This window comes from Eleutherodactylus coqui, chromosome 8 (assembly GCF_035609145.1).
Source record: "Eleutherodactylus coqui strain aEleCoq1 chromosome 8, aEleCoq1.hap1, whole genome shotgun sequence".
NCBI lineage: Eukaryota > Metazoa > Chordata > Amphibia > Anura > Eleutherodactylidae > Eleutherodactylus > Eleutherodactylus coqui.
Genome location: NC_089844.1, coordinates 171346768 through 171373793, shown reverse-complemented (window position 1 = coordinate 171373793; position 27026 = coordinate 171346768). Strand labels below are relative to the sequence as shown.

The following is a 27026-nucleotide window of genomic DNA, read 5'->3' as shown; positions in this document are numbered from 1 at the left end:
ACCAGATCTATACAAAAACCATTTTATATAAAATAAAAAAAACAAAAAATAACAGAGCAGAATTGTAGAAACCGCAACAACATGCGGCGAGAAGAGGGAGAGAAAGGAGAGAAGAGCGATATGTGCCGGTAACCTGCCACCTGCGAAATCTGACAGATGAGTCTCCTCTCCGATCCCCCCTCCCAATACATAGCTGCACAGCGATGCTCTTCAAAGCTTTCCCCCGAAATACAGCCAGAGGCGTTCATCAATACCATCTCAATACTTAACCATCCCTCCACTTGGGATGAACATGCTGATATATAGAAGATTGATCTAACCGCCTTTGTGAAATACTCAGTGTCACCGTTTTTGAGAACACTTGCCCCTTTACCCTGAGAAAAAGGCTACAGTCGCTCAGAGTATCAGCAGCCTCTTAAACAGGACGGGGGTTGCGAGAGACGTTCCACACCCTGAAGCCCTGCAGTCCTGTACCCAGTTTCCCAGAAGCTTGTCCCAGTTTATAATATGACATTCATCGCCCATCCACCACCGGGCATTATTCAGTCCGAGATCCCTACCTCTCATCTGCAGAGATGTACCCACATCCCAATCCAAGACCCCCCCGCCCCCCAACGTTTTGCTAACAGGCCCACAAAGTATAAACTACCTCCCCACCCCTTCTCCTCCTCGGGGTGAACTGTACCCATTCCCTTCATGCCTTGCGACCAGTGCGAAGGAGAACAGGAGGGCGTTACAAGTTGAAAACCCCAAGGATGGGCCCGAGAGAGGTTTCTGTAGAATTTTGCCTGTCAGTACCCTTACGTTGACATCTCCAGAGTATTCATACCCCAGTTCTCAGGCTGAGCTAGTAGGAAGTTCTGTTTCCCCCACCAATAACCACTTTAAACACCAAAGGTACGGCCACAGCTCTCTGCTGCCACCTACTGGCATCACAATGGTTAAAAGCTGGGGAGTTTCAGTGCAACCTCCTTTCCAAAATCCAGGTGTAAAACTCACCCAGACAAGTAAAAGGAGGCAGATACAGTAGAAAAGCCCCTGCCTGGGGCAATAGTGCTCTGACGGGAGCCAAAATGTCTGCCGCTAGCTCTCACGGCTCAGCACGTGCTCCTCCGCACACTGGAAAGGTTTTCCATCAGATTCGGAAGGCGGATCTTGGAGCAAACGCTGAAAGCCCTCGTTGGTGAGGAGGCGGCAGGAACGCAGATCAACGTGTCGTAAGTGGGGGCAGCGCTTGTAGAAGGCCAGAGATTGGTCTGTCAGTCGATTACACCCTGGAATAAGAAGTAAATAGTTAAATCACCGCTAGGATTATTGGACGTCGCTATGTTCTCAGACATGGGTCTGGGCATAATCTGTTGCAGGTAACTTATGTGCTGCAATGAAGCCTACAGGGGACAAGATTTTCAAAAAATTGCCAAAAGCAAAAAGATAGGCTAATGGTTATCCCCTCCCAAAAGAGAAGAATATAAAACTTTATTGACATTTATGCGCTCAAAACAGACAAATACACTTTAAAATTAAGGAATAGGTGGCTGAACTAAGTCCTTCCTGAGTCCATAGAAGAACTGAATATATATTTCTAGGCAGGCTGTGAGAGCAATTGTCTTTAGGCACTAATATAGTCACACAGTGACAAGAGGTACCTGCGAGGTTGAGGTGAGTTAGGCTGTCCCTTAGCGGAGAGGTGGCTGCGGTCAGTATGTGGACCCCGTGATCAGTCAGGTGGATGCAGTGACTTAGATCCAGGCGGTGAAGACGAGGAGTGTAACGAAGCAGCAGTCGCAGGGCAGAGTCACCCATTTCAAGACCACAGAGACGCAGTTCTGACAGAGAGGGTAGGCGACCCCGGAGGTCGGACACAACTGGGAGGCAAGCACAAAGACATGGCGCCAATGAATTACACAGCAAAACGAGGTTGGCGAACCGCAGCAAAAACAAGCGTTACTGGAACCTTTCTGGAACTTCGGTATGGTCCGATAGTGTCCTGTCACTACACCGGCATGTGCTATGCAATGAATACAATCAACTGCTCCCTGTTATCTGCTATCTCAGGCTGGGGAGAGGATAAAGGTGGTGTGTTTTTGACGGGACTACTGGGTAGATATATAGATACCTCCTTGCCCGCATATCATCAGCCGCTCATTCAGGATATAACCCATTCATGAACACGTCTATTGTGGGATCAAGAACTGCAGGAATTTGTCCCCATTTGTGTTGCCACAGTCAGAGAGCCTTAACATTTGTTAAATGTTCCCATTGCCTCAACAGTATGCGCTTGTTGTTTGTGGGAGGAGTCATTTGTTTTACTATAGCCATTTTCGAATATAAACTATTGTAAATTATAACTTTTATCGTGGGGAGAGAAAAGGGAAAACAAAGTAATGTGTTTTTTTTTTCCTTTTAATCCCTTAAGCAGAAGTGGGATTAAAGCCTCTGCTTCTGCAATCAAGCAGGAGCAGGTTGGGTTGTCAGCTGTCAGACACCGCAGAGGACCAGGAGAAGTGGTTATGTACCAAGAAGTGAAAGTGGAAGTATCAGTTCTACTATGTGACCCGGCGATCACATGACCGCTAGGTGCCCCCTGTCACAGCAGAGCTGCAGGGTCCTAAAAGACCCTGATCAGCTCTGCCAGTGACTATTGTCACTACAGGGAGATGTTTTACCCTGTAACTGGGGCTCCTATGGATGCACCAGCTACAGGGGAAAAGTGTGAAATAATAATAAAAAAAAAAAAAAGTGTGGATGACCCGCAGAGGTCATAAATATACTAATTTAAAAAAAATTAAAAATTGCCCTATTAGGTCAAGAAAAAAAAACCCACACCAAAAATAATTTTGGTAACTGGAGAAAAAAAGAAAATAGGGCAGTAAAGCCAGCAAATGGGTAAAATCCCTAAAAAGTGTCTGATCCTTTACATGAAAGGTCCGGAGCTGCGGGGCGCGGGTGAGTACGCGCTGCTCTCTGCAGGCGCTTGGGTAGGGTCCCGCGGCGAGAATTCTCGCTGCGGGATCCGACCCGGCCTGTTGCAGGCAGCCTAAAGATAATAAAGAGCTCATTCTCACCTCTTCCTGCTTGTCCGCCGCCAGCGGCTCTAGATCTCCCTGCCGGTGTCTTCTTTTCAGACTGCAGTCAGCCTGTGCCATCTCCAAACAAGCAAATGACGAACCTTGGCAATAGTCACCGAGCGCGTTACTGGCTGCAGCGACAGGTTTGAGGGGCGGCACCGGCCGACTATAGACAGACACAGTGGAGACCGGAGCGGCAGCGGCAAGTAGGAGCCTTCTATTATGTTTACACACTGGGGGCCCCACTGGAAAAACTATGATCTTGGACAACCGCTTTAAGTAATGCGTTAACTTACTGACACAGCAATAACGCATACACATGCGATGTAGATCATTTTAGCCAAAAAGTTACTTTCAGTTGCACTAAGGAACTTCACAGTACAGTCAGATGATCGTTTACACGATCCCCTATAAGGCCCGTTCCCATTTGTACCCTTTCTCCTGTAGGATCTCCGTTTTTTGGCTCCATCCTCAGATCTGTACAATGAAAATCCTGGTACTGATGGGACCAGCGTGGTGCCGGACAGACGCCATTGACTAAAATCTGGTCCTTCCAGCTTCCTGTCAAAACACTGCAGCATGCTGTGCTATTCCATCCAGCATTTGGGCCGATGTCGATGGAGCTTAATATTCCTCTCGCGGCCCAACAGACATAGAACCACAGCAGACTTAGAGGGTTTTGTTATGCCTCTCCCTACCATGGCAACCAATCAACGCTCTGTGGTCATAACACCAATTCCATGAAACAGGAAGCCCCCTGCCTAACCAACTAGATACGGCGGAACATAAAGGGTTAAACAGCCAGGATTGGTGTCATCTTTGATCCTGGCCGTCACAGCAGGAAGTCGACTGTATATTACAGGTGGCGGACACTGTGATGGCTCCTGTACGGTCGCCGATGAGGTGCTGCCACCTGCTGGCGATATTGTGGTACTGCACTGTGTGGATGACATATGCAGCATATTCTGAATGTTAACTTATAGAGAATCAAGGCTTAGAGGCGTTTTCTAAGAGATTGGTGACCCATCCATTGTATAGCAGTTCAAACCCATTCATTCGACTGAGCTGTTCTCAGGTCATGTGACCAATGAAAGAGATGGCACACTTCTGAGAAGAGGCATCCTCTAGAACTATAGGATTGGTGGGGGTCCTGAGGGATAGCCCCCCCCACCAATCTGATATTGAGGAGCTACCCCAGACATAGGTTATCAATATTAGAGTCCTAGAACAGCTGCTTAACTAATTAACACAGAAATGACACTATAGTCTGCAGTGTGCACCCCCTTGTGGTGGCTGCAGGCAGCAGATTATCAACATATATCTTTATAACGCTGACTGATATAAAGATATCTTAAGAACTTAATGAGGGCATAACACGGGGCCTTTCATTTATTCCTATAGTGGATATGGATAACTTGCTGATTGGTGGGGGTTTCACTACTGAGCAGGCAACCGATTCAGAGAACGGGTGTCCCATGTCCCCCTCTACCTGCCGCTGTAAGGTAGATTAAGCCCCCACAAAGTCGTCAGAATGAATGGAGAGCTGGCCGAGCATGCGTGGCCACCGATCCATTCATTTCAATGGGGCTGATGGAAATACCCGAGTGCTTGCCACTACAGCTGTCCCATTGTAAGTGAATGAAGTGGCAGCATGCGTGCGGGACCAGCGCTTCATTCAGGCTGGATTTACACGGGACGGATTTGCCGCAGATATTCCGTGCGACAAATCCACCCACGGCTCCTAATCCCGGGATTACCAAGCCATGTGGACGAGATTTTGACAAAAATCACGTCCACACGGTGCGGTCAGTACGTCACGGCAAAGCCTGGCGGAACCGGCGATGCGGTGCAGAATTGACAGCTGCAGCATCTTAATTCTTTTTTTTTCCGTTGTGGCCTCACTCCTCTCTATGGGAAGTGAAAGCAGCAACGGAATGCCAGCGGCCGAACGGCTTCAAAACCCGCGGCGAAATGCCGCGGGTTTTGAAGCTGCGTCTCTCCTGCCGAAATCTTGTGGCTTTTCGGTGCAGCCAGGCCGCGAGATTTTCATCCCATGGGAATCCAGCCTTAGTCTTCTCCTTTCTGCGGGGGTTACAGTAAGCCTGCAACGAGGATGACGGGGAACATGGGACCCCTGTTCTTGAGATTGACGGAGGCTCCAGCGGTGAGACCCTCACTGATCAGCAAGTTATTGACTATCCTGTAGATAGGGGATAACTTGCGCTCCTGGTACAACCCCTTTAAACACAACCACGTATTGCAAGATCCCGGTCCTCACCTGTTCTGCCGTCTGAGTTTGGGGGTGAGAGCAGCTCTCGGAGGTGTGAGGTTTTCATCCCTTGTACCCAGCCGAGATCAAGTAAAGACAGGCAGGGGAATGTGGTGGTCCAGAGAGAGGAGACTGCCATCCATGTGCAGCCAGCGAGCAGCAGCTCCTTCAGTCCTGGGGATAAGGGAGAGCAAAGATCAATGTCCATCTCATGTCTTATTACCTCCATCCTTAAGACTACAGATCTCACCCATTCACCATAGCCATACCCCCCCCCCCCCCCCCCATCTTGTCACTGACTATCCCTGCCATCTTGTTGGGACACAGCCTGTCAACACCTCATCCCATCACTCTCGCCATCCCCAAGCCCACTTACCCTGTAGTCGGTGGATCAGCCACGTCAGCTGTTTTTCCGATATGTTGGTCCAACTTAAGTCTAGTCTAACCGGTTGCCTTCGAACTATTCCACTCAACATAGGAGGGGTGATTGATTTTCTTCTACTCAGGTCAATGGATGTCCACAGCTGCCGATCACAACACCTGAAACATCAAGTCACACAGAGATTTTAGAGGATTAAACAGCAGCTGGTGACCAATCGACATCTGACCATGAGCCAGGACCATCAGCGACAGTCTGACCCAACAGAGGGTTGTTATACTGGAGTTGACCTTTGTCAAAACTAAATGTCCACATTTTAACGTGATTTTTAGGTCAACTATTCTGTACGGACCTACATTACTTATCCTGCACTGATCCTGAGCTACCTCCTGTATTATACTGCAGAGCTGCACTCACTATTCTGCTGGTGGAGTCACTGTGTACATACATTACTTATCCTGTACTGCTCCTGAGTTACATCCTGTATTATACTCCAGAGCTGTACTCACTATTCTGCTGGTGGAGTCACTGTGTACATACATTACTTATCTTGTACTGATCCTGAGTTACAGCCTGTATTATACTCCAGAGCTGCACTCACTATTCTGCTGGTGGAGTCACTGGGTACATACATTACTTATCCTGTACTGATCCCGAGTTACATCCTGTATTATACCCCAGAGCTGCACTCACTGTTCTGCTGGTGGAGTCACGGTGTACATACATTGCTTATCCTGTACTGATCCCAAATTACAGCCTGTATTATACCCCACAGCTGCACTCACTATTCTGTTGGTGGAGTCACGGTGTACATACATTACTTATCCTGTACTGATCCTGAGTTACATCCTGTATTATACTTCGGAGCTGCACTCACTATTCTGTTGGTGGAGTCACTGTGTACATACATTACTTATCCTGTACTGATCCTGAGTTACATCCTGTATTATACTCCAGAGCTGTACTCACTATTCTGCTGGTGGAGTCACTGTGTACATACCTTACTTATCCTGTACTGCTCCTGAGTTACATCCTGTATTATACTCCGGAGCTGCACTCACTGTTCTGCTGGTGGAGTCACGGTGTACATACATTACTTATCCTGTACTGCTCCTGAGTTACAGCCTGTATTATACTCCAGAGCTGCACTCACTATTCTGCTGGTGGAGTCACTGTATACATACATTACTTATCCTGCACTGATCCTGAGTTACATCCTATATTATACTCCAGAGCTGCACTCACTATTCTGCAGTGCGAACAGATAAGTATTACAGATAAGTGCTATATAAAATCAAACATACATGGGCGTGCAAGCTGTATCCTGAGTGTACTGTGTCCTAAGTGTGTGACTTGGGATTAGTGGAATTGCTGAGTGCATCTTTCCCCTTTTAATTTGCATTTCTCTGTGTTTTCTATGAAGTCATAGTAATCTTTTAGTTCATACATTGCGCTATGTTGTCGTTAGATACATTGTACTGAGGGGGTATATTGGGGGGGTTATATTGATAGACACAGTTACATTTAAAATGACATAGTCCGTTTGTGAATTTAATCCCCATTGCTTTGCACAGGTGAGTAATTCGGGGATGGGTTACCCAATCAGGGGGTGACAAATTGCATCTGTAGAGCTTCCTGTGTCCTTTCTAAGCAGAGGAGGAGCTGAAGCGAGTGTACGTGCCGAGCGAGAGTGTGCGCTGTATTCAAAGTGTGTTGTTTTTTAAGTGTGCGACTTGGAAAGAGTCACATTCATTTACTTGAATTTTTTGCATATATTACTTTTCAGCTAATCTATCTGTACGGTCCCCATGTAGAATGTGAACAGTCCTTGGAGGGTGCATACTGCCATATGAGATGTGTGTGAGCCCAGATCTAAATGAGCAGCTTGCAACACTGAGATCCACTAGCTGAAAAGGACCTTGCTGCTCACTGAGCAGGCAGTCGCTGAGGTAGTATGGGGGTGGAGGATGAGCAGACAGGGGGAGAGGGATAAGTTTCAGGGAGGCTAGTCCTGAACTGGCACACACCAACAAGTTTGGAAAGTTGGCAGATCAAGGGGTTTGGGTTCCTGGAGAACTGGGTCGACTTTGCTGTTGCTACAGGTTCTACCGTAGGGACGGGCAGTATCTCAATGGGGAGGGTGCAGCTATACTGGAGGAGAAGATGGCTAGAAGATTGGAGGAGTGTTTAAACTAGGAATTGGGGGAAAGACAGTGTAGACAGTGACCGGAGACTATAATGGAAATGGGGTGGATCGGTGGGAGGGGTTAGTACAGTTATAACGGTACTGTCAATAGGGATACACATAATATAAAGAATAACCAAAACCTTCAAAAACTGTATGGGGACTAATGCTATAAGTCTGACCAATAACGTAGATGAACTAGAAGTAAGAATGTCTGAGGAAAACTACGACATAGTGGGAATAACAGAGACCTGGTTGGATGAAAGCTGTGACTGGGCGGTAAAGGGATTGTAAAGAAATGGAAAGTGGGAGGGGTTTGTCTTTTATGTAAAATCCTGTTAGAAGATATATGGGAGAGAAATGAACAGGTGGAGTCTATGGGTGGAAATACATGGAGGGAAAAGCAATAAATCCTCATAGGGGTTTTCTATAGACACCAAATATAACAGAAGCCACTGAAAATCTATTACTGAGGCAAATAGATAAAGCAGCAAATCACAATAAGGTAATTATTATGGGGGACTTTACCTATCCGGATATAAACTGGGAAGCCGAAACCTGCGGAGCTCAATAAAAGTAACAACTTTCTGTCAATTACTAAAAATAAATTACCTTACCCAACTTGTACAAGACCCGACTAGGGGGAACAGCCATTGTGGACTTAATACTAACCAACAGACCTGACAGAATAACAGGGGTGCAGGTTGAGGGGCACCGGGGAAATAGTGACCATAATAGAATACATTTCAACTTGTCCTTCAAGAGAGAGTTTTATAGGGGAGTGACGAAAATCCTGAACTTTAGGAAGGCCAAGTTCTATTAGCTTAGTGATGCCCTAAACCTTACTGACTGGGATAATGTCCTCAGAAATAAGAGTACAGACAATAAATGGGAAAAGTTTAAAACCATCCTAAATACTTACTGAGAGCGGGTCATACCTTACAGGAATAAAAGGGATGGTAATAGGAGAAAAACAATGTGGCTTACTAGAGGTGTAAAGGGGGCAATAAACAGCAAAAATAAAGTGTTTAAACTAAACAAAAAGGCAATGTAGAAGCACTAAAAACCTTTAGGGAAAAAAATAAAATTATATAAAAAAAACTGATGAGGGGAAGGCAAAGCTATTAAATAGTTTTCTCTCCAGTGTATTCACAGAAGAAAATGAAATGTCAGATGAGATGCAGAGTGATAAAGTAAACTCTGCATTAAATGTCAGCAGTCTAACCCAGGAAGAAGTACAGAGCTGTCTTAAAAAGATTAAAATAGATAAATCGTGGGGTCCCAATGTCATACACCCCCAGGTTTTAAAGGGAATTAAGTAATGCGATACACAGACCCTTGTTTCTTATATTTAAGGACTCTATAGCGACAGGGTCTTTTCCACTGGATTGGCACATAGACAGTTTGGTGCCAATATTTAAAAACAGGTCAAAAAGTGAACCTGGAAACTACAGGCCGGTAAGTCTGACTTCTATTGAGGGTAAAATGTTTGAAGGGTTTCTAAGAAATGTTATCCTGGAGTACGTCAAGGTAAATAGCTGTATAACTCTGTATCAGCATGGATTTATGAGAGATTGCTCCTGTCAAATCAACCTGATCTGCTTCTACGAGGAGGTAAGTTCTAGACTGGACCGGGGAGAGTCATTGGATCCTGTGTATCTGGACTTTTCCAAAGCGTTTGATACTGTGCTACATAAGGGCCCCTGTCCGTCGGCGATAGTTCATTGCGTTATCCACATCGATAATCCGATCACGGGTAACGCAGTGAACGCGTTCCATAGCATTGCTATGGAAAGCGCAGCCCCGACGTCCACGATCGGAGAATCGTTGTGATTCTCCGCTCACAGGATTCAAATCGCGCCATGCCGCGATTCCCAGCAGTGAGCCTACCTGTTAGATAGGTTCAGCGCCGAAACCTGACAGCTCTCCCACCGACTCCCCCGCGGTGGAAAGTCACTAGCGATATTCTGTCACAGCTGTGGACAGGGGGCCCAAAGGGCTGCTATATAAAATGAGAATGCTTGGTCTAGCTGAGAACGTGTGTACGTAACTGGCCCATTGGTTCATACACTGATTGGGTCACCGCTACTAGTGGGTTACCACACGGGGCAGTATTGGAGGGGTCTCCGTTACTACGGAGTACTACAGGGGGCAGCATTGGGCCTATTTTTAATATATTAATGGCCTCGTAGAGGGATTGTGCAGTAAAATATCAATATTTACAGATGATACAAAACTATGTAAAGATATTAACACTAAAGAGGACAGTGTGGATAGAGATAGAGCTGCAAATGGATCTGGATACGTTGGGGCAGAAAAGTGACAAATGAGGTGTAACACTGATAAATGTACGGTTCTGCACACGGGCAGAGGAAATACATGTCACCATTACATACTAAATGGGAAACCGCTGGGGACACCGACAGGGAGAAGGACTTGGGGGTTTTAGTAACTGTAAGCTTAACTGGAGCAACCAGTGTCAGGCAGCTGCTGCCAAGGCAAATAGGATCATGGGGGCATCAAAAGACATCTAGGGGCGCATGATGTGAACACTGTTCTACAAGTCACTGGTAAGATCGCACATGGAATATTGTGGACAGTTTTGGGCAGCGGTACTCAGGAAGAACATATCAGAGCTTGAGCGGGTACAAAGGTGGGCAACTAAAGTAATAAATGAAATGGGTGGACTACAATACCCAGAGAGGTGATCAAAATGGGGGCGACCTAATAACGATGTATAAATATACAAGGGGACATATATACAGAGATCTTCCCCATCATCTATTTATACCCAGGACTGTAACAAGGGGGCGCTCTAATAACGATGTCGAAATATATCAGGGGTTAATACAGAGATCTCTCCCATCATCTATTATACCCAGGACTGTAACAAGGGGGCGCTCTAAGAACGATGTATAATATATCAGGGGACAATACAGAGATCTCTCACATTATCTATTTATACCCAGGACTGTAACAAGGGGGCGCTCTAATAACTATATATAAATAGATCAGGGGACAATACAGAGATCTCTCCCATTATCTATTGATACCCAGGACTGTGACGTCTAATGGAAAGAAGGTTTCTACACAACGTAGATGTGGGTTCTTTACTGTAAGAGCAGTGAGACTATGGAAGTGTCTGCCTGAGGACGCGGTGATGGGGAACTCACTACAAGAGAACATGAGGGGCCTGGAGTATAACAATATTACATGTTATATCACTGATTACTCAGAGGGGTCGGTGATCTGGGGATTATTCCAATTGCCAGATTGGAGTCAGGAAGGAATTTTTTCCCCCCACTAAAATGAGGAAAAATGGCTTCTACCTCATTGGGGTGTTTTGCTTTCCTCTGGATCAACACTGGGGGTGGGGTAACAGTCTGAACTTTTTGCAGCCTAACATACTATGTTACTATGAGACAGTCAGTAAGTGTCATCATTTACCTTCCTAACAGCTGAGCCCCTATACAGTAGGCAGCCCTTTAGCTTTTATATGCGATGACGGTCCCACAATGTAAACAACCTAAGTAAGTTCTGTGCAGGCACTGAACATGTAGGTAATGTTAGGAGATTTCAGCTCTGAAGCCTGCAGAAATAGGAGTGCAGCTCAAAAGTACGGAGAAGTCTCGTGACACCTCTTTTTAGTAGTATAGCTGAACAATGTCCCTTACTGCACTAGTTAGGCTCTAACGTAAAGACACAGTCAATCTCAGAATTACCGCTGCATGTAGCGCCCCCCCCCCCCCCCTTGTGACATCCCAGGACCCATTGCTATGAGGCGTGCAGCGGCCCCTGTGACATCCCAGGACCCATTGCTATGAGGCGTGCAGCGGCCCCTGTGACATCCCAGGACCCATTGCTATGAGGCGTGCAGCGGCCCGTGACATCCCAGGACCCATTGCTATGAGGCGTGCAGCGGCCCCTGTGACATCCCAGGACCCATTGCTATGAGGCGTGCAGCGGCCCCTGTGACATCCCAGGACCCATTGCTATGAGGCGTGCAGCGGCCCCTGTGACATCCCAGGACCCATTGCTATGAGGCGTGCAGCGGCCCCTGTGACATCCCAGGACCCATTGCTATGAGGCGTGCAGCGGCCCCTGTGACATCCCAGGACCCATTGCTATGAGGCGTGCAGCGGCCCCTGTGACATCCCAGGACCCATTGCTATGAGGCGTGCAGCGGCCCCTGTGACATCCCAGGACCCATTGCTATGAGGCGTGCAGCGGCCCCTGTGACATCCCAGGACCCATTGCTATGAGGCGTGCAGCGGCCCCTGTGACATCACAGGACCCATTGCTATGAGGCGTGCAGCGGCCCCTGTGACATCACAGGACCCATTGCTATGAGGCGTGCAGCGGCCCCTGTGACATCCCAGGACCCATTGCTATGAGGCGTGCAGCGGCCCCTGTGACATCACAGGACCCATTGCTATGAGGCGTGCAGCGGCCCCTGTGACATCACAGGACCCATTGCTATGAGGCGTGCAGCGGCCCCTGTGACATCACAGGACCCATTGCTATGAGGCGTGCAGCGGCCCCTGTGACATCACAGGACCCATTGCTATGAGGCGTGTAGCGCCCCCTGTGACATCACAGGACACATTGCTATGAGGCGTGTAGCGCCCCGTGACATCACAGGACACATTGCTATGAGGCGTGCAGCGGCCCCTGTGACATCACAGGACACATTGCTATGAGGCCTGTAGCGCCCCCTGTGACATCACAGGACACATAGCTATGAGGCCTGTAGCGCCCCCTGTGACATCACAGGACACATTGCTATGAGGCGTGTAGCGCCCCGTGACATCACAGGACACATTGCTATGAGGCGTGCAGCGGCCCCTGTGACATCACAGGACACATTGCTATGAGGCCTGTAGCGCCCCCTGTGACATCACAGGACACATAGCTATGAGGCCTGTAGCGCCCCCTGTGACATCACAGGACACATAGCTATGAGGCCTGTAGCGCCCCCTGTGACATCACAGGACACATAGCTATGAGGCCTGTAGCGCCCCCTGTGACATCACAGGACACATAGCTATGAGGCCTGTAGCGCCCCCTGTGACATCACAGGACACATAGCTATGAGGCCTGTAGCGCCCCCTGTGACATCACAGGACACATAGCTATGAGGCCTGTAGCGCCCCCTGTGACATCACAGGACACATAGCTATGAGGCCTGTAGCGCCCCCTGTGACATCACAGGACACATAGCTATGAGGCCTGTAGCGCCCCCTGTGACATCACAGGACACATAGCTATGAGGCCTGTAGCGCCCCCTGTGACATCACAGGACACATAGCTATGAGGCCTGTAGCGCCCCCTGTGACATCACAGGACACATAGCTATGAGGCCTGTAGCGCCCCCTGTGACATCACAGGACACATAGCTATGAGGCCTGTAGCGCCCCCTGTGACATCACAGGACACATAGCTATGAGGCCTGTAGCGCCCCCTGTGACATCACAGGACACATAGCTATGAGGCCTGTAGCGCCCCCTGTGACATCACAGGACACATAGCTATGAGGCCTGTAGCGCCCCCTGTGACATCACAGGACACATAGCTATGAGGCCTGTAGCGCCCCCTGTGACATCACAGGACACATAGCTATGAGGCCTGTAGCGCCCCCTGTGACATCACAGGACACATAGCTATGAGGCCTGTAGCGCCCCCTGTGACATCACAGGACACATAGCTATGAGGCCTGTAGCGCCCCCTGTGACATCACAGGACACATAGCTATGAGGCCTGTAGCGCCCCCTGTGACATCACAGGACACATAGCTATGAGGCCTGTAGCGCCCCCTGTGACATCACAGGACACATAGCTATGAGGCCTGTAGCGCCCCCTGTGACATCACAGGACACATAGCTATGAGGCCTGTAGCGCCCCCTGTGACATCACAGGACACATAGCTATGAGGCCTGTAGCGCCCCCTGTGACATCACAGGACACATAGCTATGAGGCCTGTAGCGCCCCCTGTGACATCACAGGACACATAGCTATGAGGCCTGTAGCGCCCCCTGTGACATCACAGGACACATAGCTATGAGGCCTGTAGCGCCCCCTGTGACATCACAGGACACATAGCTATGAGGCCTGTAGCATCACAGGACACATTGCTATGAGGCCTGTAGCATCACAGGACACATTGCTATGAGGCCTGTAGCATCACAGGACACATTGCTATGAGGCCTGTAGCATCACAGGACACATTGCTATGAGGCCTGTAGCATCACAGGACACATTGCTATGAGGCCTGTAGCACCCCCTGTGACATCACAGGACACATTGCTATGAGGCATGTAGCGCCCCGTGACATCACAGGACACATTGCTATGAGGCGTGTAGCGCCCCCCTGTGACATCACAGGACACATTGCTATGAGGCCTGTAGAGCCCCCTGTGACATCACAGGACACATTGCTATGAGGCCTGTAGCGCCCCCTGTGACATCACAGGACACATAGCTATGAGGCCTGTAGCGCCCCCTGTGACATCACAGGACACATAGCTATGAGGCCTGTAGCATCACAGGACACATTGCTATGAGGCCTGTAGCACCCCCTGTGACATCACAGGACACATAGCTATGAGGCCTGTAGCGCCCCCTGTGACATCACAGGACACATAGCTATGAGGCCTGTAGCGCCCCCTGTGACATCACAGGACACATAGCTATGAGGCCTGTAGCATCACAGGACACATTGCTATGAGGCCTGTAGCATCACAGGACACATTGCTATGAGGCCTGTAGCACCCCCTGTGACATCACAGGACACATTGCTATGAGGCATGTAGCGCCCCGTGACATCACAGGACACATTGCTATGAGGCGTGTAGCGCCCCCCTGTGACATCACAGGACACATTGCTATGAGGCCTGTAGCGCCCCCCTGTGACATCACAGGACACATTGCTATGAGGCCTGTAGAGCCCCCTGTGACATCACAGGACACATTGCTATGAGGCCTGTAGAGCCCCCTGTGACATCACAGGACACATTGCTATGAGGCCTGTAGAGCCCCCTGTGACATCACAGGACACATTGCTATGAGGCCTGTAGCGCCCCCTGTGACATCACAGGACACATAGCTATGAGGCCTGTAGCGCCCCCTGTGACATCACAGGACACATAGCTATGAGGCCTGTAGCGCCCCCTGTGACATCACAGGACACATAGCTATGAGGCCTGTAGCGCCCCCTGTGACATCACAGGACACATAGCTATGAGGCCTGTAGCATCACAGGACACATAGCTATGAGGCCTGTAGCATCACAGGACACATAGCTATGAGGCCTGTAGCATCACAGGACACATTGCTATGAGGCCTGTAGCATCACAGGACACATTGCTATGAGGCCTGTAGCATCACAGGACACATTGCTATGAGGCCTGTAGCATCACAGGACACATTGCTATGAGGCCTGTAGCATCACAGGACACATTGCTATGAGGCCTGTAGCATCACAGGACACATTGCTATGAGGCCTGTAGCATCACAGGACACATTGCTATGAGGCCTGTAGCATCACAGGACACATTGCTATGAGGCCTGTAGCATCACAGGACACATTGCTATGAGGCCTGTAGCATCACAGGACACATTGCTATGAGGCCTGTAGCACCCCCTGTGACATCACAGGACACATTGCTATGAGGCGTGTAGCGCCCCGTGACATCACAGGACACATTGCTATGAGGCGTGTAGCGCCCCCCTGTGACATCACAGGACACATTGCTATGAGGCGTGTAGCGCCCCCCTGTGACATCACAGGACACATTGCTATGAGGCGTGTAGCGCCCCCCTGTGACATCACAGGACACATTGCTATGAGGCCTGTAGAGCCCCCTGTGACATCACAGGACACATTGCTATGAGGCCTGTAGAGCCCCCTGTGACATCACAGGACACATTGCTATGAGGCCTGTAGAGCCCCCTGTGACATCACAGGACACATTGCTATGAGGCCTGTAGAGCCCCCTGTGACATCACAGGACACATTGCTATGAGGCCTGTAGCGCCCCCTGTGACATCACAGGACACATAGCTATGAGGCCTGTAGCGCCCCCTGTGACATCACAGGACACATTGCTATGAGGTAATCCTAGATTTTTACTGCAATGATGATGCGACTGTGAAGCCTCTGGACAATTAGATATTTCAACCATTGACATTGATTTATCCTCGCAGCAACAAGCGGCAGCCATCGCCCATTCACCAACCTGTGGCCTGGTGACATCAGGCATGGCAGCTGCTAACATTAAGCACATTATTAACATGTCTCCTCGCCCGCTCTTACCACCGGTTCCAGGTCCGGCACACCCGCATACAGACACATAGCTCTTTTTGTCCCAAATGTCTAAAGACAGCCAGCCAGACCCCCCTCTGCATTACATGGTCCGTTCCACTGTCCAAAGGTAGGGAGTCTGGCTCGGGGCTGTGAGGAGGGGGTCGTACCACGTGTCTCTCTAGTTGGAGGGGAGGTGGTTTAGGAGGCGAGGGCACCAGCGGCCTCTTTAATATCTGAGTTCTGGACAAGGCTTGCACTGCATTGCGACCACATGCCCCTTTCCTGACGGCCGCGCCTCCACCTCCTCTTCGGTTCTCTTTCTCCCTGCCATTTCCCCGAGGAGATTTCTGTTTGCCATTTCTGGTGCCATTTTGCCCATCTGTAGCAGAGCCCCCTCCCGCTCCTTCCTCGTCTTCCTCAGAGCTGGTGCTGAAGCTTATCCGAGATGACCGGCCCTCCCCCCCTTCACCGGTGTCGCTGCTACCCCGGGAAGCCTTGGAGTCGGAATCAGAATCGGAGTCGGAGCTGGAACTGGACGTGCTGCTCCGCGCTCGCTCCAACATCTGACACATCTGCTTGAAGCGCTCAATCTTCTCTCGCTGGTGGGAACGGTCGGACACCGGCACCGCTTCTGTAGGGGTCTGCGGTTCCTACCGGAGGGCAAAGGAAACGAACAGTCAACTTCGGTCACCAAGAAGAGACGAGGGGAAAAAACAGAGGACAGAAAAGCGGCGGCTTCACGCACCTTTTTGATTTTCTTATCCTTTTCCGCCTTCACCTGCGAAAAAGGGACAAAATAAGAAAAAGCCAAAAAAATAAAAAATGATCACTGTGTAACCGGACAAGTGGTGGGTTTGGGGAGACAGAACCCTCGGAAGTAACTGATCACCTTCTTCTTGACTCCCGTGTCCTGCACCGGTTCCTTCTCCTTCTTCCTCTTATGTCCCTGATTCTCGTCGGGCGGTTTCTTCCTGCCGGGGGCTGGATCGTCTGTGAGTTTCCACCGCACAGCTTCTTCTCTGTTGTCCAAGCGCCGTTTACCTGAACCGTCCAACGGATCCTGCGGAAGACGCACAAAGGACTATTACCATATGGTGTAGACCACCGTTGTTGTAGACATCTGCTCATAGGTCCCACCCAGCAGCTCTCTAGTCCTCCGTGGCTCTCGGACCCGGTTGCAGGACATGACGGACCGCAGCCTAACGGAATCATCAGGGGGCAACTACTAAGACAAGCGCCAAAGTAAAGGAGCACGAAGTTCCAGACTAAGGCAACTGTCTCATGACGGCCCTTACGGCCGCGTCCTGAAGTCTCCAAGCATATATACGCGCACCTCCGCTCCCTCTCACGTCAATGGGACGGCTGGAAATAGTTTATTTAACCCCTTAAGGACGCTGCCGTTTTTTTCCCCATTTTTGTTTTCTCCTTTCCACTTTCTAAAAATCATAACTTTTATTTTTCTGTCATCGTAGCCGACTGAGGGCTTGTTTTTCATGGGTTGAGTTGTATTTTTCCATGGAAGTATTTAACACCTTAATGACACGCCGTTTTTTCGTTTTTGGTTTTTCCTCCCCACTTTTAAAACATCCCAAGTATTTTATTTATCTATTAATGTAGAGGTCTGAGGGCTTGTTGTTTTTTGCAGGAGGTTGTATTGGTGTGGCTTGATAGGCAATCTGGCTTGTAAGCCCTGGTGGCTTTCAGAAGGCCCTTGGCTGCCATAGCAACCGCACTGCACCCTACGATCTTATCACGGAGGGCGATTCGGGACTCCCAAACATCGTTTGAGGCATTCAAAGGGTCAAGAGCTCCGATAAGCGGCACTGCTGATCAGAGTTATTGTAGGCGGGTGTCAGCTGTAAGAAACAAACAGCACCTGCATTGTATGGAGCGGTGTCAACTCTTGATCCCCTCCATATGAATCCCGAACCTCCAGGACGTAACTGTACATCATCAACCATTATAGTTTTTTTTTTTTTTTGCTGCACTACCTTTAACCCATTAAGGTCACAGGGTATACAGTTACATCCTATGCGTTTGCTGTGTGTATGAAGGGGGAAATCGGGAAACAATCCCTCTCCATACAATGTGGAGATGTAGCCAGATAGCGCCTCAGGTTGTCATTCAGTGGGAAACGACACTATTCTAATCCTCCAATACAAGGGGGAGAGCTGCAGAAATAATTGGGGTCTCTCAGAAGAGAGTGATCCCAAAGAAATAGAATGCAAAAAAAGCTATCAGTAAGTGACTCTTGTACTATATATATGTAATGATCATACTGTTTTGTTATGGCTTGAGAAAGGTGCCTGTGCGCACTGAAACGCGTTGCCCGTTATTTTACTGAAGTCTGAGAATAAAAGGTGTTATTGTTTCATCTCGTATACGTGTGGAAACATCTATTTGGAGACATCACTTCAAGGAGGGGGCTCATGGTCATCATACCCCCCTCCTCCCCAGTAAGTGTTACTCCTATGTATTTTTCTTTGACAGAATACTATTTGTGGATGCGCACTATTTTGTGAGCGCAGAAAATATTTTTTGTTTGCTGATAGCTTTTTTTGCATTCTCCATACAATGTGGGTCCCTTCTGTTAACACTACAAATGCCGCTGTCCGTCTAAATCCCCCGATGAGATTTGCGGAGTCTCGACTACCCTTCCCCACGATGAGATCGCAAGGTGCTGTTTGGTCACCATGGCAGCCTGGGGCCTATGGTGTGACTTGATAGATTGCCTGATGGATCACAGTATGATGTAATACTGTGGTCTTACATTACAGGAGTGATCAAACCATCACAGGTTCATGTCCCCTGTGAGGACTTTAAAAAAAATTAGTATAAAAAATTAAAAAGGAATTGAAAGCTTAACAAAAAAAAAAAAAAAAAAAAACACGAATCTTTCTATATCTATAATCAACCAAAACAAATACATATTTGGTATCGCTGCATCCATGAAAGTCCAATCAATATAACCCAATATCTATCCTGCATGGTGAACAGCGGTCAAAAAAATTAAATGCACGACGCCAGAATTGCGCTTCTTTGGTTGCCCCGTTTTCAAGAGAAAAAAAAGGGAAAACAAGCAGTCAAAAATATTGTATGAACTCCAAAATGGTTCCAACAAAAACTACAGGCCGTCCTGCAAGCGCGTCCGCTGAAAGATACAAGACGATGCGGCTGTCAGCAGACAGTGAAAGAAAATCAGATTTCTGCCACAGAAACAAGACCCTCCCAAAGATGGCGGGATTTCATTTAGTTCCAATTTCACTCCACTTATACATTTTTTTAAAGTTTTTCAGTACATTAACGAGCGCCGCAGAAAAATACAACTCATCCCGCAAGAAAACAAACCCAACAGCGACATGAATGGTTAAATATGGGATGAGAAAAAAAAAAAGTGAAAACACGTATGGAAATTTAAAAAAAAAACAAAAAACGTTTTCGGCCCCCATTTGCTCACTATTTTCCCATCTATCTAGTTGTGTGGGGGCTCTTTTTTTGCGTGACGTCCTGTAATTTCTATTGGAACCATTTTGAGGCTCATACGGTATTTATCACTTTTTATAATTTTTTTTTTCTCGGGAACGGGGTAACCAAAAAAGTGCAAATCTGACATATCGCCATGCGAAATAAACAAAGTGTTACTTTGATAGATCGGACATCATGCATGTGGTGATACTAAATATTCATTTTTTATTTAGAAATCTGGAAAAAGTTTTTTTCTGCCAACTTTTAAGGCTTTTTAACAATAATAAAAAAAACCCAAATACTTTGTTCACTTACTTTTACTTTTTTAGTCCCCAAAGGGAAGCTGCCGTTGTTTAATTGCTTTTACTGCAAAGCTTCAGCATTTTGTATTGGCCATTTCATCAGGGCCGGGCTCACACGGGCGGATTTTATCATTTAAAATTGCATAATCCGCGATCGCCATCCACGCTGAAGATCCGCGGTAATACGCAGGGAATTGAAAGGCATGCATTTTCGCTTTACGTTCACACTCGCGGATACGAATTGCGTATTAGATTAAAAAAAACAAAAAACAAACAAAAAAAAATAAATCGCAGCATGCTCAATTTTAGCGCGGATCCTGTGCGGACGGCCCCCATTGAAGTCAACGGATGTGAGTGTTCTGTCGCCCACGCGCAGTTAACATTGCGTATGACAGGGGAAGGGACTTGTCAGGGCTCCCACACACGCATGCACTTTTTAATGTTAAAAACGCATCGCACAAAAATCACCAACTTGCAATTCGTTTTTAACATTACAAAGTCCCATTAGTTAAAACTTAGCGATATCGCAGCGTTAAAAACGTAAGTGGGCAAGAGCCCTTATTTGTATAGCGCCAACTTATTCTGCAGCGCTTTCAGGTAATTTATTACCAAGCTCGATCTCATTTTACCGACCTCGGAAGGATGGGAGGCTGAGTCAACCTAAAGTCAGCTACCTGAACCAAGTGGGAATGAGCCGGCAACCTTCAGGTCGTGAGCAAGAGCTTGGGACTGCCTAAATACTCTGCACCACAGGCGGTATGTGCGGAAACGCTCGCAACTTCAGAAGAAAATGGATAGAAATCTAAAATGCCAACTGAAGGGGAGGAGAGATCTTTCTTCCACGTGGGCGATACGCTGTGCATAGCGTACAATCGCGTGGAAAGCCTCTCGCACCCGCCATCCTCCACAATTACTTTCCACTAACAATCGCAGATGTTCCATTGTGAATACCGATTGCGACTATTGTGGCCAGGGGTCAGCGGTCACCTGCCATGTATGAAGTGGGTCCGGCTCACGATCCTTGCGCACTCAGGACAACATCCTGGGGGCGCTATAGAGATCCGACCGCCTCACTTTCTTGATGGAGGGAAGAAGAAAACACCTTACTAACCCCCAACTACTTCTACCCCCCCAAGTAATCCGTCCCCTCCACACACTCACCTTACACGTGCGGCCTTCCCTCACGCAGCGCGGACACTCCCAGCAGTTGGGGATTTCCGTGTCGATGACGGCTTCAGCTTTACCCATCTGCGGAGACACAAGAAGTAGTCAAGGAAAAACATCAGTCACGTCTACAGCCAGGTGGAAGAAAGAATTATTAGCGGTCAATATTTTTCGCTATAAGGTTCTCGGAAGTTTGACGTATTTTGGGGCATTACAGCAATAACTGCGACAAACGCGCCAATTCCACATATTTAGTTATGTTCACTTCCACCCTGCTACGTAAATATTTTCATTCACTGACAGCAAGCAGAGATCATGAAAACGGGAAGGAAGTGAAACAGAACCAATCCCGTATCACATGATCAGACTAATATAATCGCACGCAGTCGTGCAGCGCACCGCCAACGGGCGGGTCGTACCTTGATACAGCCGGGGTGGACGATCTCGTTGCATATGGTACATTCCATGAGCGACAAATTGAACTTCTGCTCTTCGTCCTGAGCAGTGTCTTCCTTCCCGGCGTCTCCGCACAGGAGACAGACGGCCGTGTGCGGCAGGACGGGCTGCGGAGGACAAGACGTTATAAGATGGCGGCTGAGGCCCATCCCCCGATCCACGAGAGGTCTCCCCGCCTCTTACCGCGGTGCACTGCCTCTTCAGGCAGGACTGCTTCATGCGCCCGGGACCCCCGAACTTCTTCATGTCCTTGCAGAAGTTACACTCGCCGCACTCGCTGCGCACACAAGCCTCACACTTCCGGCAGCGCGTCCTCCGGCGCCGCGCAGCCCCCAGGCCCTTCCCCGACATCTCCCACTGGGCTGAGCGATGCCTCAGCTGCACCCACACCTGAGGAGAGAAGCGGAGGTTAGAGCGCCATTACAGATGTGCCCCTACGCGGGCGGGCAGATTCGTTTTAATAGCGTTCAGCTTTACGACCGGCGATCACCGCCATATTGGCGCCATTAGATAACATGTATTCACACCCCGACGAGGACTGACCTGCTCCCGGCTGCTGACTGCGCCTGCCCGGGGCTCTCCGTTATCATCATCAGGATCAGGGGGTCTTCTCGGGGTGATCAGCAGCCCCCCACACTCTAAGGGGGAGGGGCCCGTACCACAATAAGGTATAGCCGATGAGCAGAAGTCCTCACACCCCGGATACTCCCTGCATCCTGCCCCCCAACAATGACTACAACCCCCTGTACCCCAATAATATGGGGTAGAAAGCCTGCACAGCACAAGGCACTGGCAGGAGAGCCCCCCAAAATAAAAGCCTGCACCTCAGCAATGTGGCTGACCCCCTCCCAGCAGGGGGCAGTGGAGGACACAGGGGTGGGAGGGTTGCACCCCCTTTCCTTGCAGTCACCAGATCCCAGCGTCTCCTCCTCCTTCCTCTATGGCTCCCCCACCGCCTCCCTCATCTCCTGCTCGGTGTCCCCGGATCTCAGAGTGGTCGGGGTGCTGCGGACTCCCCTCTTTCACAAGCAGCATGGGCTGACCCCGTGCGTGGCCCCAGATCCACAATACTGGGCCCTAAGGCAGCTGCCCCCTTCCCTGCTGCCTTCCCCTACACATTCACACTCACACACATAACAATACCACATCCAACATGGCCGCCCAGTGGGAAAGGCTACAGCTCCCGCCCACAGCGCCGCGGAGCACGATGGGAAGTGTGGTCCCCACATGGGTCTGGCTTCCTCTCTGCGCAATGGAAGGCGGAAGCGCGCTGGACTACAAAAAAGATGGCGGCGGCAGGATGGCCGCAGAGGACGTATGGAAATGTAGTCTTTAAGCGGGGGTGTGAGAAGGAAAAGGAAGTGTCCGGTTTCCTGGCAACGTGGGCTGTCGGGAAATGTAGTTTTTAAAAGAAATGATCAGTAACTAGGTCATGGGACGAATATGAGCCTCAGAGACATGCCCTTAGCTTTAGGAGGGGGTGGGGGGTTCAGAGACCCCAAGTATAGGTATAACAAGAAACCTGTGCAGACAGAAAGTAGAGCCGTCGACCATAACAGCCAGTCTGCTCAGTGCTAATGAGAGCCGGAAACATTGGTTGCTATAGGCAACAACAGCCTATGAAAGCAAAAAAAACAGAACAGTTGCTCCTAGCAACCAAACAGGAACTGCCCTAGGCGGCTGTAAACGGATATCTGATTGGTTACTACTATTGCCACGGTAACCAGATGCCCATTTTCAGCCATCCTGAGCAGGCAACGGAATCTAATTGGTTGCTACAGGTGACGGCACCCCCTGTTGCAAGAACTGGTCTTTACTCATGGCAGCCGCTGACCCCATGAGAAGATTGTTGTATCACCCCCGTGTCCATGCGAACAGAGTCGGTCATAGATTTGTATTCGGTATCGTAAGGCAACACAAGGGCCCGGCCATCTTTGCCTCACCTGGGCCCTGCAGCGCTCTGCCCGTCCGGGGTATTACATTTGGTAGATTGGCTGAGTGTCACATCTTATCCTCCCCTGACTACGTTGCGGCACAGAATCCATGGCGATTCGTTTGTAGTCGCCGACCCTGGTAAATGATGCGATATGGAGAAAAATGATTGAATATTGGTTAAATGTGACGCATCTTATTTCCTGCGCCATTTTTCCAGCTGGCATGGGCCCATTCTGTTCCTTACTATGACTATCTGATTACAGGCAGCCCCCTGATCAGAGCGATCATGACCCTTATAAAGTGGTGGGAGGAGACTTACGGTAAATAATGACATTAAAGGACATCCCTAGTTTCAACACATCCCGGTGGCCATCTATAATCGTGGAGTCTGGACTCCCACCCCCCATTAACATCCATAAACTAGATACCCCCTCATGCCTTACTTCCGACAGTGGGGGTCCCTTTATTAAGAGTCGTACCCCCAGTGCAGCACCGCAGGATGCCCAGAAAAGGTGTAGGAAAAACCCACCTTGATCTAATGGTCACCTGTTGACTATTTTCGTTTCGCCTGCCTATCTAGTCTTTAACTGATCTGTGCAACGACTCATCTATGATCGGTGACTCGGACTCACCTGCATTGTCCATTGGGGGCCGAGGTCATGTAAAGGGAACCTGTCACCTTGTAAGACCACCATAAACTACATTTATTGGCTCGGGTGTGTTTTTTCTATAACTGGTCTCCCCGTTTTCTCGCTGTCAGCCCCGGAAACCAGCGCACGGCTCATGCATCAGGCTGACCTCTGCAGTCAGTGTGTACGTGCACACTGACTGCAGCGAAGGGTCCAATAAACAGACCAACAGACGGTTTCCAGAGCTGACAGCAAGCAAAACACCCCCGGACTCCACACCCCCTGTTTTATGAGCGACGTAACCGATTCCCTTTAAGGCCATATTTCCCTTCTGTGTGCTGTCCGTGTATGCCACAGACGGCCAACGGAGCCATTATAGCCTATTCTGCTCCGTATCACTGACAGAATAGAGCATAGAGGAAAAAGCAAAAAAAAAAACAGCTCAGTGACCAATTTTACCAAAGCAGCAGAACACGGAGACGCTTGACCAGCCGAACGCATAGAGGGTAGAACCAGCTCATCCAATGGGAAAATCAATGAAAACAATACATTTTATTCAAACAGGCTTCCTTAAAATGGTGATATATATACTTCAGAGATGATTATATTGCAAAAGAAAAAAAGGGTCTGAAACTTTCTGGCGCCATCTAGCGTCCTTAGTCATAGCCAAATGCAACGTCCCACCGTCCCTGCAGTTGAACGGGTTCTCCCGTGTGATTGTGGCCAAGATTCTCGGGCGCATCTTGCATTCGGCCTTCTGAATGAGGCCTCTTTTGTCTGCTGAGACCCCAAGGCTGATTTGGCCCGCCGCCATGCTTTATACTGCAACTCTGTTACCCCATAGACTCTATGGGGCTTGTCAGACAGACGCAGTAATAATAATATTGGTCAGAATATAATGACTCGTAACTCTGAATGTGACTATGGGGTTCACTGGTAAAGTACATTAGCTTTCACATCGAACAATAATTGGGGTCGAGGGAAGAACATCCAAATCCAGTTACTCAACGGTGCGGGTCTTAGAATGACTCCTGTTAGTGTACTAATGCAGGGCCGCAACTATGACGCCAGAGGGACCTCTGCACTTTTCAAAATTCACTAATTTTGATGGTCCTAACTAGAGATGAGCGAGTGTACTCGCTAAGGCAAACTACTCGAGCGAGTAGTGCCTTATGCGAGTACCTTCCTGCTCGTCTCTAAAGATTCGGGTGCGGGCAGGGGGCGGGGGAGAGCGGGGAGGAACTGGGGGGAGATCTCTCTCACTCCCCCCCCCCCCCCCCTTCCGCTCCACCCTGCTCACTCACGCAACTCACCGCTCTCCCCCACCGGCACCCGAATCTTTTGAGACGAGCGGGCAGGTCCTCGCATAAGGCACTACTCACTCGAGTAGTTTGCCTTAGCGAGTACGTTCGCTCATCTCTAGGCCTAACATGTAGAGACTAATAGACGGCCACTTTGGGTAGTTGAAATCATAACTGCGGATTTTCAGTAGTGCTAAAAATGTTGGTCTTCTAAGATCAGCAAATAACCATGAAAATCACTCAATGGTCAGTAATGGAACCAAAAATATCTAGACTTTGGCATCTCCTTCCTGCACCAACATGTGACCGCGATTATAGCTTCATCACAATGTAGAGGAATCCCCAGATGGAAACCGGCGCTACGTAGTCGCTCGTGCGAGAAATCATCAAAATTGTACACATTATGGACGTTCTAACACACAAAATATGACAGGTGCAAATAACGGAGGGAGCACGGAAATGTCTGGGCATACTCGGGAGCACGGAAATGTCTGGGCATACTTGGGAGCACGGAAATGTCTGGGCATACTTGGAGCACGGAAATGTCTGGGCATACTTGGGAGCACGGAAATGTCTGGGCATACTTGGGAGCACGGAAATGTCTGGGCATACTTGGAGCACGGAAATGTCTGGGCATACTTGGGAGCAAGCTGGTGACCAATGACCACTTCAAAATGTCTGACTAGGGTTGCAACTTCCTGTCCCCAATTGGACGATTGGCTCCGAAGCAGAAACTGCTAACAAGTAAACGTCATTATAATGTACATCAGTGGAGACCCATCCGATTGTCATAGCCACATTTCCGTTTAACCCTTTATATTTGTCCCGCCGTAGTAATGGTTGCGGCGGGGCCTTCACATTGGATTTTTAGTCGCCTGCAGAAAATACTAATAGTCTTCCGCCTGTGACATTCCTTATATGTTCAGCAGGTCAAGCTCATAGGTCTTTTGAAGGTCATAGGTCTTTTGAAGGGCATCGCCATAGCAAATGTAGTTACCAGAAAAATAATAGGGAAAAGTATGGAATTATCAATAAAAGACAGTTGTTAAAGGGGTGTGGTGTCGTCATATCACTTTATTACAGTCCAATAACATAGTTATAAATCTGTGCCCCCCTGTGACATTAGTACAGTAATGTGTTTACAGTAACATTGTTCAATGACAAATAAAGCTATTCTTGGGAAAAACGGTTGTGGTCATAGAGTTTGGGATAGAAGAGGCGCTCTGTCCTTCACTGTCCTCTATGGTTAGAGCCCGCCTTAGTTCCCTCCTCAGAAAGGCGCTGTTTACAATAGCGTCCGGGATCGCAGATTCGATACAGTACAGATAGTAAATCTCCATAAATTAATATTTTTCTTTCTTCCGGCGCTTTCTCTCCGCGGGTTTTACCAGGAAGGATGCCAAAGAAAATTCTAGACAAATAATTGGATTTCTAAATGTGTGTGTGGAAAGTGCGGCGCGAGTTGAGCGGAGCAGGTAAAGCTATTTGTTGGGCCGCACGGCCGCAGATTCGTCACAGATGTACGTGTGGATATATTAATAACCGAGGCTTCCGCTGGAAGGATGGACCG

At 48.8% G+C, this 27026-nt stretch overlaps 1 protein-coding gene across 1 annotated transcript; it reads right to left on the bottom strand.

Annotated features, from left to right (window-relative positions):
- Positions 1-6: 6 nt before the first annotated feature.
- Positions 7-22263, bottom strand: FBXL19 (F-box and leucine rich repeat protein 19). The gene is made up of 11 exons (XM_066576967.1): positions 22135-22263; positions 21775-21981; positions 21555-21698; positions 21133-21219; positions 17094-17264; positions 16950-16982; positions 16214-16854; positions 5714-5877; positions 5347-5511; positions 1647-1865; positions 7-1274 (listed from the first exon to the last, which is right to left on the bottom strand). The coding sequence occupies exons 2-11, from the start codon at positions 21940-21942 to the stop codon at positions 1084-1086; spliced, it is 1983 nt and encodes a 660-aa protein (XP_066433064.1). The 5' UTR covers positions 21943-21981; positions 22135-22263; the 3' UTR covers positions 7-1083.
- Positions 22264-27026: the final 4763 nt, after the last annotated feature.